This window comes from Coniophora puteana, assembly GCF_000271625.1.
Source record: "Coniophora puteana RWD-64-598 SS2 unplaced genomic scaffold CONPUscaffold_5, whole genome shotgun sequence".
Taxonomy (NCBI): Eukaryota; Fungi; Basidiomycota; class Agaricomycetes; order Boletales; family Coniophoraceae; genus Coniophora; species Coniophora puteana.
The window spans coordinates 2,170,949-2,182,632 of NW_006913057.1; the positions used below are offsets into that span (position 1 = coordinate 2,170,949).

Consider the following 11,684-nt stretch of genomic DNA (forward strand, 5'->3'; position numbering starts at 1 on the left):
TCTCCAGGAACGTCGCTTCTTCACCAAGTGCGTGAAGATCAACCTGGTCTTCATGTCTTAACAACGACCACTACTGTGATTCCACCAGGTTTTGATGCTTGCTTAAGCTGCTTACTATGTTACTAGGTCTTGCTGGAAACCTTGTGCTCAGGAGGCATAAACTGCGGTCTTATAGCAACCATCGTCATCTTGAATGCTCAGGAAACAACCTCAGACAATTCTTTCGCCACCAAGGTCTTGATGAAATGGCTTCGTCATCCATCACGCTCAAACGTGTGCCCCAACGTAATTGCTTTGTGCAGTGAACCCCTGGTATCATCAACAACCGAGCTGGAAGAGCAATATCATGCCAAGGTCGTTCAAGAACAAGTCATGAGTTCGGCTATCAGTGCACCATCTGAACGACTAGTCGCATACGAGCCAACTAGTTTGGCGGGCGAGACAAAGTTTTTCCAGCACATCAAGCAGCTTACGACTGATGTCTCTCCCTTTCGCTGGTATCTTGAGAATGCTCGCTGCGTACTGACTGAACTGGGGCCATGTGCTTGCGATCTCTATTTGCGCCGTATCCTGAAGGATGTCAGCGAAACCCCTCCAAGCGAAAATGGCTCCTTTTACAAAATAACTAAGGAATCCATGTTTCTTCTTCGGGACTGGGTTTTCTCAATGCCAAGTTTCGAGAACTCCACTAAAAAAACCAATGTCACTTCGAAATTTACTGAACTGGTGAACGTACTCAAGGCCTGCGACCCGTACAAAGGCCGCTTCCGCTGTGTCATTCATGGTGAGTGTTGAACCACGAGCGATGGCATAAACTAACAATGTGAGTACCGCAGTGCAACGAGAATGCATAGGCGTGGCACTAACTGAGTTGCTATTATCTCTCACGGGGGAGCTAGGCTTCATACTGCCTTGTGTTGTTCCACAGACCGTCGTTGATGATCCTGAGCTAGAGGTTTGTTGTTTTTGACGTCAAACGTGATGCACTTATCGGAGAGCATATAGAGAAGCGTTTTAGATGGATTTCATTCGAGAAAATACAACGTTCTCATTGTGTCACAATCAATAGAAGATTTGAGTGTACCCAAAGTGGACGTTATCATCCGGTTAGTACCCCATGAGCATTGATGTCGCTCATGCTAATTTCTCTTAAGCTTCAATGTCATCGAAAGCCAGGTATCTTACGCCTATAGCAGGGCTCAATGTCGTGGATTCCTAAGCCAGCTAGTGCACATGATCGAGAAGGGAAATGATGCTCAACGTCGCACTTTGTCCCGAGTTTCCGAGTGTGCTCGGCAAGATGGTCGTTGGATCGACTTTTTAGTACGAAACGGAAAGTGTTGCGCCCCCTCTTCCCTGTTGTACGAGAGCCCTCAAGATCATTACCTCCATGAGGAAGCTTTCCCCTTGCTTTGCGCCGACGGTAGATACTTAATCGACCCTACTACGGCAGGGCATCTTCATGTCAACGATGCTGTCGTTGCTATCTATCGACTGGCCAGCAATCTGCAAAGGATGATGCACACTGCTCCTGATGAACCTCTGTTGCTGCTGGAGTCTGAGAGAAAAGATGGCGCCTGTCTCTTCCAATGCACTGTGAATCTGCCTGGACTTCTCCCAAATGTCAAATACTCAGGACCCTATGCTCTCACCTCTATGAAAGCTCGTCGCCTTGCGTGTTATGGTGCATGCGAGCAACTCCATGAAATTGGCGCACTTCCTCATGCTCTATTTTCTTATAACCGTTCTTTCTCTCAAAATGATGCGCCTCTCGATGGACCAACGAGCGCTCATTGTTATCTCAGGAAGAAGCCCAGCCTTTGGGACCGTTTAACGAGGCAGAGATCTCCACGCATGTACTCTGTCGTCCTGTTTGTTGAAGATCCGTCATATCGACCGCTTCTTTTGGTCACCAGCTTGCCATTTCCCTCTATGGATGATATCATTATATATCTTGACGGAGTCCCTGTCTCCGTGACTGTCCAATGTGGGCCTTCTTTAGAGCTTGGCGAGGATGAGCTCTCCCAGCTGCACTCTTTCACTGTTCGACTGTGCCGTTCTATGTCTAACAAACCCATCTCCTGCGGCCTTGATCAAGCGCCTTATTTCTTTGCTCCGGTCGGCGACCACACTCTTTCAGCCGGGAAGGTTGAGCTGCGTGGACCCGGCTACGTTGCATGGGATATAGTCGAGGCTGCGTGTGGTGAAGCCTTGGTTCCTCTCCATCCGTCTGATCTACGGTCCCAACATGACTTAGAGGGCGTGGTCGTACAAGACAGATGGGTAGAATTTACTCGCCGATACTACGTCGAGTCCGTTCGGACTGATCTGAAACCTAAAAGCAAGCCTGACGATGCTCTCGTAAGTCTGTGATCTGTTCGATCTGGCAAACGTGGTGACTTAGCGCGCGTAGCGGGAAGCAGAGTTTGAAAGCATTCTGGACTACGTCAAAGACCGACGAAAAGACTTTGAAGGTCTCAAAAATTACGAACAGCCTCTGATTCAAGTGTCTAAAGTCCCAAACCTATCCAACCTTTTGAACCCACTCAAGACAGCTGCTGAAGTAGGGAAGCCTACAGCCAGGTGTAAGGCAAGATCACTGCTCTTCGATACTCAGTTCTAATCTTACGTTAGATTTGATCCCGGAACTTACGGCGAAATACACGATTCCTGCGAAGTGAGTTTGGAAGCTACCTGCAAATGCTATGGGCTCACGTTTCTATAGTGTATATCGGATGGCCCTACTGTTGCCATCAGTCACTCAGCGAATTGACAATATCCTCATCGCTAAGGAGCTTAATGCCATGCTTTTCGAGCATCAGATAACCGAGGGCCTTCTATTGTCGGCTCTGTCCGCACCCTCGGCCCTATATGCATTTGACTATGAACGCCTCGAACTTCTCGGTAAGAACTGCACACGATAAGTGTCGCACACAATGCTAACCGAATGCAGGTGATGCCTTTCTCAAGTATATCACCTCCATATATGTCTTCGTCATTTATCCTGCCCATGCGGAAGGCTCCCTGCACAACTTACGCCAGAAGATGACCAGTAATAAAGCTCTTCTTCAGAATGCACTTGCAATAGAGCTGCCTCCGTATATCCAAGGGAAACCTCTCAGCCTAAAACTATGGCTTCCAACGAACTACACGCTCGATAAATGCCCTCCGATAGCTCACCAGCGCCATGACGAGCACGCAGCAAGCGCAGTTGATACAACAGTCGTTGATACTCGACCACATCCAGACACCACTCAAGCACGTACCAAAAAGAAGGTGAGGAAGCAAAACCAAGACCAGGTCACTCAATGGTTAGGTGATAAGGTTTGATTTGTTTGCACTCGAACGTCTACAATTGCTATATATCGACTTCAGACAATCGCCGACGTCGTTGAGGCTATCATTGGAGCCGCATACCTTTCTGGAGGTTGCGATGTGGCACTGAGAGTTATGAAGGCGCTCACCATCCCGTTGAATTCTGTGGAACAATGGTCTGACTTTGGACGGAAAGTCCTTACCCCGCCACCTAGAGTTTCAGCTGCGCTTCCGCCACGAAGTTTGGAATTCGTGGAAAAGCTTGTAAGAAGGAAAGTCAAGTATCCGCATCTTTTAGCGCAAGCATTGGTGTGTATATCCTTTTAATATTTTCCGATGTTTTCTTAATCGTAGAATGCAAGACCCATGGATCCATCCAAGGCTACGATGCAACAACGTACCAGCGTCTGGAATTCCTTGGAGACGCAATACTGGACTTCAGTAAGATTTGTTAACCGATCAGTAGAAGTCACAATATTGACGAATGGTAGTGGTGGTTCGCCACATATATCACCGTGATGAGTCACTCTCTCCTGGTGTCATGACAATTCTCAAGGTATGATTCGCCAGTGACCAACTCAATGGCCAGAAGTTGACCAACCAAATCAGAGTGCCATGGTAGCAAACTCGGCATTAGCAGCAATTTGTGTGTGGTCAGGCTTGAATGAACACCTGCTCGTGGATGACTACGAAGTCTCAGAGTCCTTCAAGAAGTATGCCAGAGACCTCAAAGCCAAGGAACAAGAAGTGCGAACCGCGAGTTTGAGAGACGGTACACCCATCGGCCAGTTCTGGCTGCACATCACTCCGCCTAAGGTACGAGTAAGATATACTCAGACAGTTCCAAAAAGTAATAAGTTCGCGTTGTAGGCGTTATCCGACGTGGTAGAATCAATCATAGGCGCTTTGTATATTTCGGATGGTTTCGAACCCTTGAGCATCGAGATTTTCTTTGACGAGGTCTTGATGCCCTTCTACGATCAATACATCACGCTAAAAACAATAACTGAGCACCCTGCCAAAATTTTGTTTGATCTTCTACAAGCCCATGGTTGCCAGGAATACGAGCTTGACAAAGGAAAGGGAGATGGTCAATTCAAATTTTGTAAAGGTGAGGAAACGCTGCAGTCTGTGTCGTCTATAAGTACTTAAACATGCCCAAGTTGTCGTCCACGGCACATTGGTCGCAGAAGCCACCAGCGATACACAAAGTGCTGCCCGTCGGCTAGCATGCATGGAAACACTAGATGCATTGGAGGGTGATCCCGAGTTCATGGTACGCACGTGCGATTGTCGGGCGCAGGGGTCTAGTAAGAAGAAAAACAATACTGTGGACATCATGCTTGCGGAATGGGTAGAAGAGGGCGAATGATCAACGTTAAATTCTATTGTGGACACTATAGCCAGGATGTGATGTGGTGCAAGTCCATGTATATCTGCCCTCCATTCAATCTCTTAAGCAGCAGACTTCTTGCTATAGGAGTAGAAGGATAAGACAGTGCAATTGTAAAACATACGAGAACTCACAGCTGGTAAGCAGCGGCAACGAATGGTATGCTGAACCCGGTGATCAAGTAGGCAAACACCTTAACTCCGAAACCCAGCCGATTTTTGCCGGGGAGCGCGAAGGGGAGGTGCTGTCGAAACGGGTTGTAAGATAGCGATCAAGTACAATTCAACTTTGAGCATACATGGTAATCATGGGCGAAGCGCGCTGAAGGGGCGACGCGTACATGGGCGACCTTCGAGCGGATGACGGCGGGAGTGCGAGTGAGCATGGACATGGCTGTTGGACGGAAAGAGCGTGTGGGAAAGATCTGCACTTTGTGACCGTGCGTACTTCGAGGTTAGCCTCGCCACGCGACTTATAAGGGTACACTGCTCCTCGCTTCAGTCGGTTCGGAGGATCCGGCAGTGCAGACAGATACTGCACCACCTTGGCTACCATTGGATAAGGATCGGATTACATAGGATGATGTGCTCATGTGCCAACAATTTTCAGCTGACCGGAGTCTGTATCGAGATGTCTACAAAAGCTTGCTATCATTGATATTGAGAACCGAGCTAACTGAATCCAAAACGCCTCCCACAGCTGGTTAAACTCATAAATAGCACTCGCTCTTACGCTCCCCAGCGATTGACCATCCTTCCCTTCCGTCATGGCCACCATAGCACGCGTCTCCGTCACCGCTACGGGCCGAGTAGTCGAGATCCCTACCGGTCTCTTCATTAACAACGAGTTCGTTCCTTCCGTCGATAACCAGGACCTTATCGAGTGAGATATATCGCACTAATCGTCATTGTACGTAACCCCTATCTAATCTCCACCTACAGTGTCTATAATCCTGCCACGGAAGAAAAAATCTGTTCTGTAGTCGGAGGTGAATGATCAGTCGGCTGAGCTTTCTTTAATGACTCTTATATATTATGTTAGCCTCCGCCGCTGACGTTGATCGTGCCGTCAAGGCTGCCCGCGACGCGTTCAACACCACTTGGGGGAAGAACGTTTCCGGATTCGAGAGGGCGAGACTTATTAACAAACTCGCCGACCTCATCGACAGGGATAAGGACGAACTCGCTGAGATCGAAACCTTAAACAACGGCAAACCTTTCAAAATTGCTAGGTATTTACATTTCTTGGGTTGATGCGCCGTCCTTGAACATACCGACTTAGGGATTTTGATATTGGGGATACCATTTCTTGCTTGCGATACTACGCTGGCTGGGCGGACAAGATAGCAGGACAGGTGCGTATCTACGACCGTGAAGGCCTCCTTCTGTTGATGAAAAATCTTTCCAGACGCTCGAAGTTGATAAAAACAAATGGGCGTACACTAAACACGAACCTATTGGCGTCTGCGGTCAAATGTGTGTAGGCGCCATGTGTTCATGAAATAGATACCTTGCTCACCACTTCTCAGTATCCCGTGGAACTATCCTATCAACATGTGGTAAGAAATAACGACTCGATCCGACCTAGTGGAAGACTAAGAAGGTTTTGGCAGGTCTTGGAAGGTCGCTCCCGCCCTCGCCGTCGGATGCACCATCGTGATGAAGCCCTCGGAGATAACTCCTCTCACCGCTCAGCTGCTCTCGAAGCTGATTGTCGAGGCAGGGTACTATTGGTTTCTTGTTCATACTCTACGCAATATAACCGTTGGTTCTTCAGATTCCCTCCCGGTGTTATCAACCACGTCTGCTCCGTCGGTAACGTGGGTGGAGCTGCGATTTCTGCCCACATGGGGATTGACAAAGTCGCCTTCACCGGCTCGACTGTCACCGGCCGCAAGATTATGGAGTCCGCTGCCAGGAGCAACCTCAAGAAGGTAGACGGATTGGGCCTTTCGCCACGTATTGTTTTAACTCGTATCATCAGGTTACTCTTGAACTTGGCGGAAAGTCTCCGCACCTTGTGTTCGAGTCCGCTGATCTCGAGGAGGCCGCTAAATGGGTTTGCCTTGGTATCCTGTACAACTCAGGACAGGATTGCAGTGCAGGCTCTCGCCTGTACGTTCAGGACACAATCCACGATAAATTTGTGTCCCTTCTTGTCCAGAGGGCCAAGGAGCTTGTCATTGGCGATGGATTTGATGAAAAGAGTGGTGGAGGCCCCGTGGTTCGTGCAGGGACATGGCACCAATGCGGTCAGTCGCTGATATTTTTCGATTCTGAAGGTCTCCAAGATGCAATACGATAAGATCTGGTCGTACATCGAAAGCGGCAAGGCTGATGGCGCGACAGTGGTCTGCGGTGGACAGAAACGCACAAGCAAGGGCTACTATGTAGACCCCACTAGTAAGGTCCCGGCCACTTGTAGCCTTCACTGACTCATTAATGTCTTTAGTATTCACCAATACTCGTGAGGACATGAAGATTGTACGATCTCCTTGGTTTTACTCGAATTTCACTAATCGACAGAATGAATAGGTGAAAGATGAGGTATGCCTACTCCCCAGGCATTGACAAAAATCCAACCCTACTGGTTTCAGATCTTCGGCCCCGTCCTTGTGGTTGGCAAGTTCAAGACCGAGGAGGAGGCCATCAAACTCGCCAACGATACCTCTTATGGTCTTGGCGCAGGTTTACACTCCAGTAAGTCTACTTATGGCATGGTACTTAGACCTGGACTAATTCTTAATTCATGTATATAGATGATGCCGGACAGTGCCTGCGCGTTTCGAATGCCCTTGAGTCGGGGACGGTAAGTTAGCCTTATATATGTTTCTTAATTTTACTCATCATCGCCAAAGGTGTGGGTAAACCAGTACAACTTGCTGACCAACAATGTTCCTTTCGGTGGCAAGAAACAGAGTGGGATTGGTAAGTATAATCCAGCCAGTAAGTGTACGCATCACTCACACGACTTCGCAGGTCGCGAGCTCGGTAGCTACGCCATTGAAGAGTACACCTCGGTCAAAGGTGTACACTGGAACTACGGCGAGAAACTGGCCTGGCCGCTGTAAAATATAGTCGAGCATCAGACACATGTACAACCATCATGTACAACCATCTTGACACGTCTTGGATGTATAGCATAACGACTCGCTAGCTGAACAAGCCAATGTACTATTACTGTGATATCAATGCATTGACCATGATGTTACTAAAATTACAAAGACAGGTAGTCCTTCACTTCTTCCTCAGTCAGCTTCCTAAATACCGGCTTTGGCCGTCCGGTTTCCCCTCCAATCTTACCTTCCTCGAGTTCTTCCTGCGTTGGAACGGTCACAACACCAATTTCAATAGTCTTTTCTGTCATCTGACCCTCGAATCCCTCCTTCAGAGTGAGTAGAGCGGTATGAATCGCATCCTCCAAGCTGATGTCGTCGTTGTATCTGCGCTCCGGGTGAGTTTATACTGCATGATATGGAAGTGGAAGGCGCACCGTTTCTCTAAGAAGGTCTTGGCATTTGTCATGTTCTTCCCGATGGCACTGGCTTTCCACGCCCAAAATGAGCCAGAGGGGTCCACCTGGAATAATGTAGGACCACGGTTGATGTCCCAGCCCGCAACGAGTAGCGATACGCCATAGGGACGTACACCTCTGACGATATAATGAGTATACTGAAGGGATAGGTGGGATGAACAAACCCTGATTGCGTGGCCTGTTGCATGACAGCAGCGAGCTCTTGCGTCAGCACTCGTGTTGGCGGGTACTCTCCATAGACCTTCCAGTATGCCTGCGCACTCTTGCGCGCTCGAGCAATCAGAACGCGGAAATCGGGTCCCATGCCTGAGTATACGATGCCGATGTTCGGGCATACAACAGCGACCTTCTCGAGCATCGAATCGTCTATGAGTATTGACGATGACTTCTTCTCAGTAGCGATAACAATCCCATTGGAAGCTGCGCATGATTAGCTATGTATCTGGTCTTCTTGCCTAGATGTCTCATACCTTTGATTCCTAGACTGGTCGTTCCCTGAGAGACAGCAGCAAGTGCATGTTCTATCTGCACTAGCTTGCCGCTAGGGGAGAATACGGTGAGGGAGTAGCTACAGCAAATGAAGATCAATAGGAGTGAAGTACTGATCGATTATGATTATACCTGTATGCACCACCGTCCGCGCTTGCCATGGGTGCGAGTGAGGTATGAAGTCAAGGTTTACAACGGGACCGCGTAATAATGGATCTATCAGTTCGGGACGCGCGTCGTCCCTTTGTACCTGTTGTGCAAAGGCTTTTGAACCTAACACAGTTAAATAACTGCCTTCGAAGCTTCAACTGAGTTGACGAGTTGAATCTCGGTGCGATTAAATTCTCGTTTGACAGAGTGCTTCGAGACACCGATAACTCAAAAATAAATAATATTGCAATTGAGGTTTTAATGCAATCGCGTTAATTGCTGTGTTGCCGCGGTTCGAGAAACCAGTACTTCCTTCTTGTAATACCCTTTCTTGCCACATTAATCCCGACCAACCGAGTGTTAGTCTTTGCGGTTTTCACCCTCTAGACAGCGCCGAGGTGTGTCATCTGGACTGATAATAAGTGCAAGTACAAGTTTCATTGGCTTGGTTCCAGCCATTTCGTCAAATGCGGCAACACTACCCACAAATTAGTACTGCTTAGCATAGCGTAAGAATGGGGATGGAGTGCAGACTTATGTAAGGTATGTATGAAGATGTTGACTGCTATACGTTATGGACGCTCAGCGCTCAGTACCAGTTAACAACGCGCCTAGACACATCTCTGCATGTTTATATTATCAATTTTGCTCTCATAAAAATGCTATTGGTGCCACTGGAGAATACACTGAGTTACATATATAAATTCATTAACTATATAATTTATCCGCTGAGGGGAGTGGTACGAAGGTAAGGTTGCTTGTGGAAGGTGACCTCGGGGAAGAGAACCTTTGCCTCGTCGTTGTTGACGGTGGGGTGAACAATGACGTCCTCACCCTTGCTCCAGTTCACAGGGGTGGTGATACGGTGCTTGTCGCCAAGCTGGAGAGCTAGAGCGATACGTGAATAATAGATCATGGTGATTACTGAACATGGACTTACAGTCAACGACACGGAGGACCTCGTCGAAGTTGCGGCCAGTTGAAGCGGGGTAGGCGATCATCAGACGGATGACTTTCTTAGGGTCTATGACGAAGACGGTGCGGATGGTGAAGGGAAGGCCCTTGCCGTCCCGGTTGGTGGCATCTTGCTCGTCGAGCATGTCGTAGAGGACGGAGATCTTGCGATCCTCATCGGCAATCTGAGCAATACCTATTAGTTGTGCGGGAAAAACATGCATGATAGTACAGTCTTACGATGGGGAACTTCACGTTCGTAGGACCGTAACGGGCACCAAATTCCTCAATGTCCTCAACCCACTTTTCGTGGTCGCTAAGGCCGTTGGCAGAGATACCAATGACTTTGACATTGCGCTTGGCGAAGTCATCTGCGCGACGAGCAACTTCACCGAGCTCGGTAGTGCAAACCGGGGTAAAGTCTCCCGGGTGGGAGAAGAGGATGGCCTAAGATAAGAGAAAGGTATGTGATCTTGATCAAAGATAGGGGCAGTTTAGTGAACTTACCCAGGAGTCGCCGATCCAGTCGTGGAACTTAATCTTTCCAGCGGTGGTCTCAGCCTCAAAGTCGGGGGCGATGTTTCCGAGACGAAGAGAAGGCATTTTGGATCAGGTGGAAAGAAGATGAGTTGTCAGTGCACTAAACTGCTGTGGTCAATCTTCCCTCTTAAATATACGAGCATGTGGGATAGCTTATAATTATGGCGTCTTACGTTCCCACAGGTGATCTCGAGGATGGTTCCAGTACAACGAAAGATGGTGTTATCAAATCGCAATCCTCGTCCAACAGTTCATCTGTAATAGTGATCTATCTCCGTATGGCATCTTAGGGATGATGTGATCATGACATGTAGCGTGGCTGACACCACGTACCACGGGGCATTGTAGTACAGTACCGGATTGTACCCCAACCCGTATTTCGTGGTCAATTTCAATAGAACGCGACAGCGTGGAGGATACTATGAGGGTGTCTTTCTTGTTGCAGCTGCAAGATGTGATTGATGTCCTCATCAACATCATCTGACGCTTCGATCTAATCGTAATGTTGTCAAATGTGAGTGATAAATATCAAGAAACTCACTGCCGCCGCCAGATCAAGAATCGCCTTCCCCGCAATAAAAGCTTCTTCATGATTATCCTTGATCTCGATGTTGATGATATGAACAACCCGGCTGAATTCCCCACCGCGTGCCAAAAGGTCTGTTTTGGAATGAGTTGCGAGCGAACGCACAGTAAGGTTTGCCCACCGTCACACACAGCATCAAAGCAGCGCTCCTCGCATGTAATGACGATGTCTGCCATTGTCTTACTTTCTTGCCACCGTTCCGGCGCAAGCTTTATTTTGCGGTTGCGGTCGAGCATATGTAGCAAACCATTTGCAGTGTATCTGGACGCTTCGTGTTAAAATTGACGCGGTGGCACCTCAAACTCACACTTACAAACGAGGGTCTTTTCCGTGCAGTTCTTCATAAATGGTGTTATAGGGCGTGCCAAAGGAATAAATGTTGGGCTTGTCGATTGATGGGCCTGGAAGCCGGACAGCGGAGCCAGTTCCGTATGAAATCACTCGATAACCTTCCTTTCTTTTCAATGAAACATGTCAATGGGGCGACAGACACGACAAAACTGCGCGCTAACTGTAATATAGAGTGCGCTTCCATTGATCGGTTCTCATCGCCAGGTCTCAGCTTTCATGAACGAAAATAATTCGTAAACAGAGCAAACCTGGTTGCTGGCGCATACTACACAGAAAAGTGGGCGTTGCCTGTACGTAGGTCGCGACGCGGGTTGAGATGAGTGCATAGGTCCGAATCCCCCTAGTTGGGCAGTGACCTCCGCCTTGACAGTC

At 48.4% G+C, this 11,684-nt stretch overlaps 5 protein-coding genes across 5 annotated transcripts; 2 read left to right on the forward strand and 3 right to left on the reverse strand.

Annotated features, from left to right (window-relative positions):
• Positions 1-372: 372 nt before the first annotated feature.
• CONPUDRAFT_54955 (ribonuclease III) lies at positions 373-4,687 on the forward strand (the record flags this gene model as incomplete). Its single annotated transcript, XM_007769239.1, has 14 exons — positions 373-784; positions 837-955; positions 1,006-1,106; positions 1,155-2,361; positions 2,414-2,585; positions 2,635-2,677; positions 2,726-2,904; positions 2,954-3,324; positions 3,376-3,624; positions 3,678-3,756; positions 3,807-3,871; positions 3,925-4,131; positions 4,186-4,426; positions 4,479-4,687. 14 exons carry the CDS (start codon positions 373-375, stop codon positions 4,685-4,687), a joined length of 3,654 nt encoding a protein of 1,217 aa, XP_007767429.1.
• Positions 4,688-4,770: 83 nt separating this feature from the next.
• CONPUDRAFT_153272 (uncharacterized protein) lies at positions 4,771-5,099 on the reverse strand (the record flags this gene model as incomplete). The annotated part of the gene is made up of 3 exons (XM_007769879.1): positions 4,771-4,789; positions 4,843-4,952; positions 5,007-5,099. The coding sequence occupies 3 exons, from the start codon at positions 5,097-5,099 to the stop codon at positions 4,771-4,773; spliced, it is 222 nt and encodes a 73-aa protein (XP_007768069.1).
• Positions 5,100-5,335: 236 nt separating this feature from the next.
• Positions 5,336-8,929, forward strand: CONPUDRAFT_81879 (NAD-aldehyde dehydrogenase). The gene is made up of 20 exons (XM_007769557.1): positions 5,336-5,590; positions 5,650-5,696; positions 5,750-5,939; positions 5,990-6,062; positions 6,116-6,183; positions 6,237-6,266; positions 6,321-6,431; positions 6,485-6,641; positions 6,692-6,931; positions 6,990-7,110; positions 7,160-7,191; positions 7,243-7,254; positions 7,305-7,407; positions 7,467-7,516; positions 7,566-7,635; positions 7,687-8,150; positions 8,201-8,359; positions 8,407-8,662; positions 8,713-8,810; positions 8,864-8,929. Exons 1-16 carry the CDS (start codon positions 5,475-5,477, stop codon positions 7,776-7,778), a joined length of 1,512 nt encoding a protein of 503 aa, XP_007767747.1. The 5' UTR covers positions 5,336-5,474; the 3' UTR covers positions 7,779-8,150; positions 8,201-8,359; positions 8,407-8,662; positions 8,713-8,810; positions 8,864-8,929.
• A 471-nt stretch (positions 8,930-9,400) lies between these two features.
• CONPUDRAFT_81880 (1-Cys peroxiredoxin) lies at positions 9,401-10,466 on the reverse strand. Its single transcript, XM_007769559.1, has 4 exons — positions 10,343-10,466; positions 10,076-10,282; positions 9,822-10,020; positions 9,401-9,769 (listed from the first exon to the last, which is right to left on the reverse strand). Exons 1-4 carry the CDS (start codon positions 10,436-10,438, stop codon positions 9,603-9,605), a joined length of 669 nt encoding a protein of 222 aa, XP_007767749.1. The 5' UTR covers positions 10,439-10,466; the 3' UTR covers positions 9,401-9,602.
• Positions 10,467-10,766: 300 nt separating this feature from the next.
• Positions 10,767-11,638, reverse strand: CONPUDRAFT_53653 (Ssu72-like protein; the record flags this gene model as incomplete). The annotated part of the gene is made up of 6 exons (XM_007769130.1): positions 10,767-10,868; positions 10,917-11,035; positions 11,083-11,222; positions 11,275-11,418; positions 11,474-11,505; positions 11,561-11,638. 6 exons carry the CDS (start codon positions 11,636-11,638, stop codon positions 10,767-10,769), a joined length of 615 nt encoding a protein of 204 aa, XP_007767320.1.
• Between the last annotated feature and the right edge of the window lie 46 nt (positions 11,639-11,684).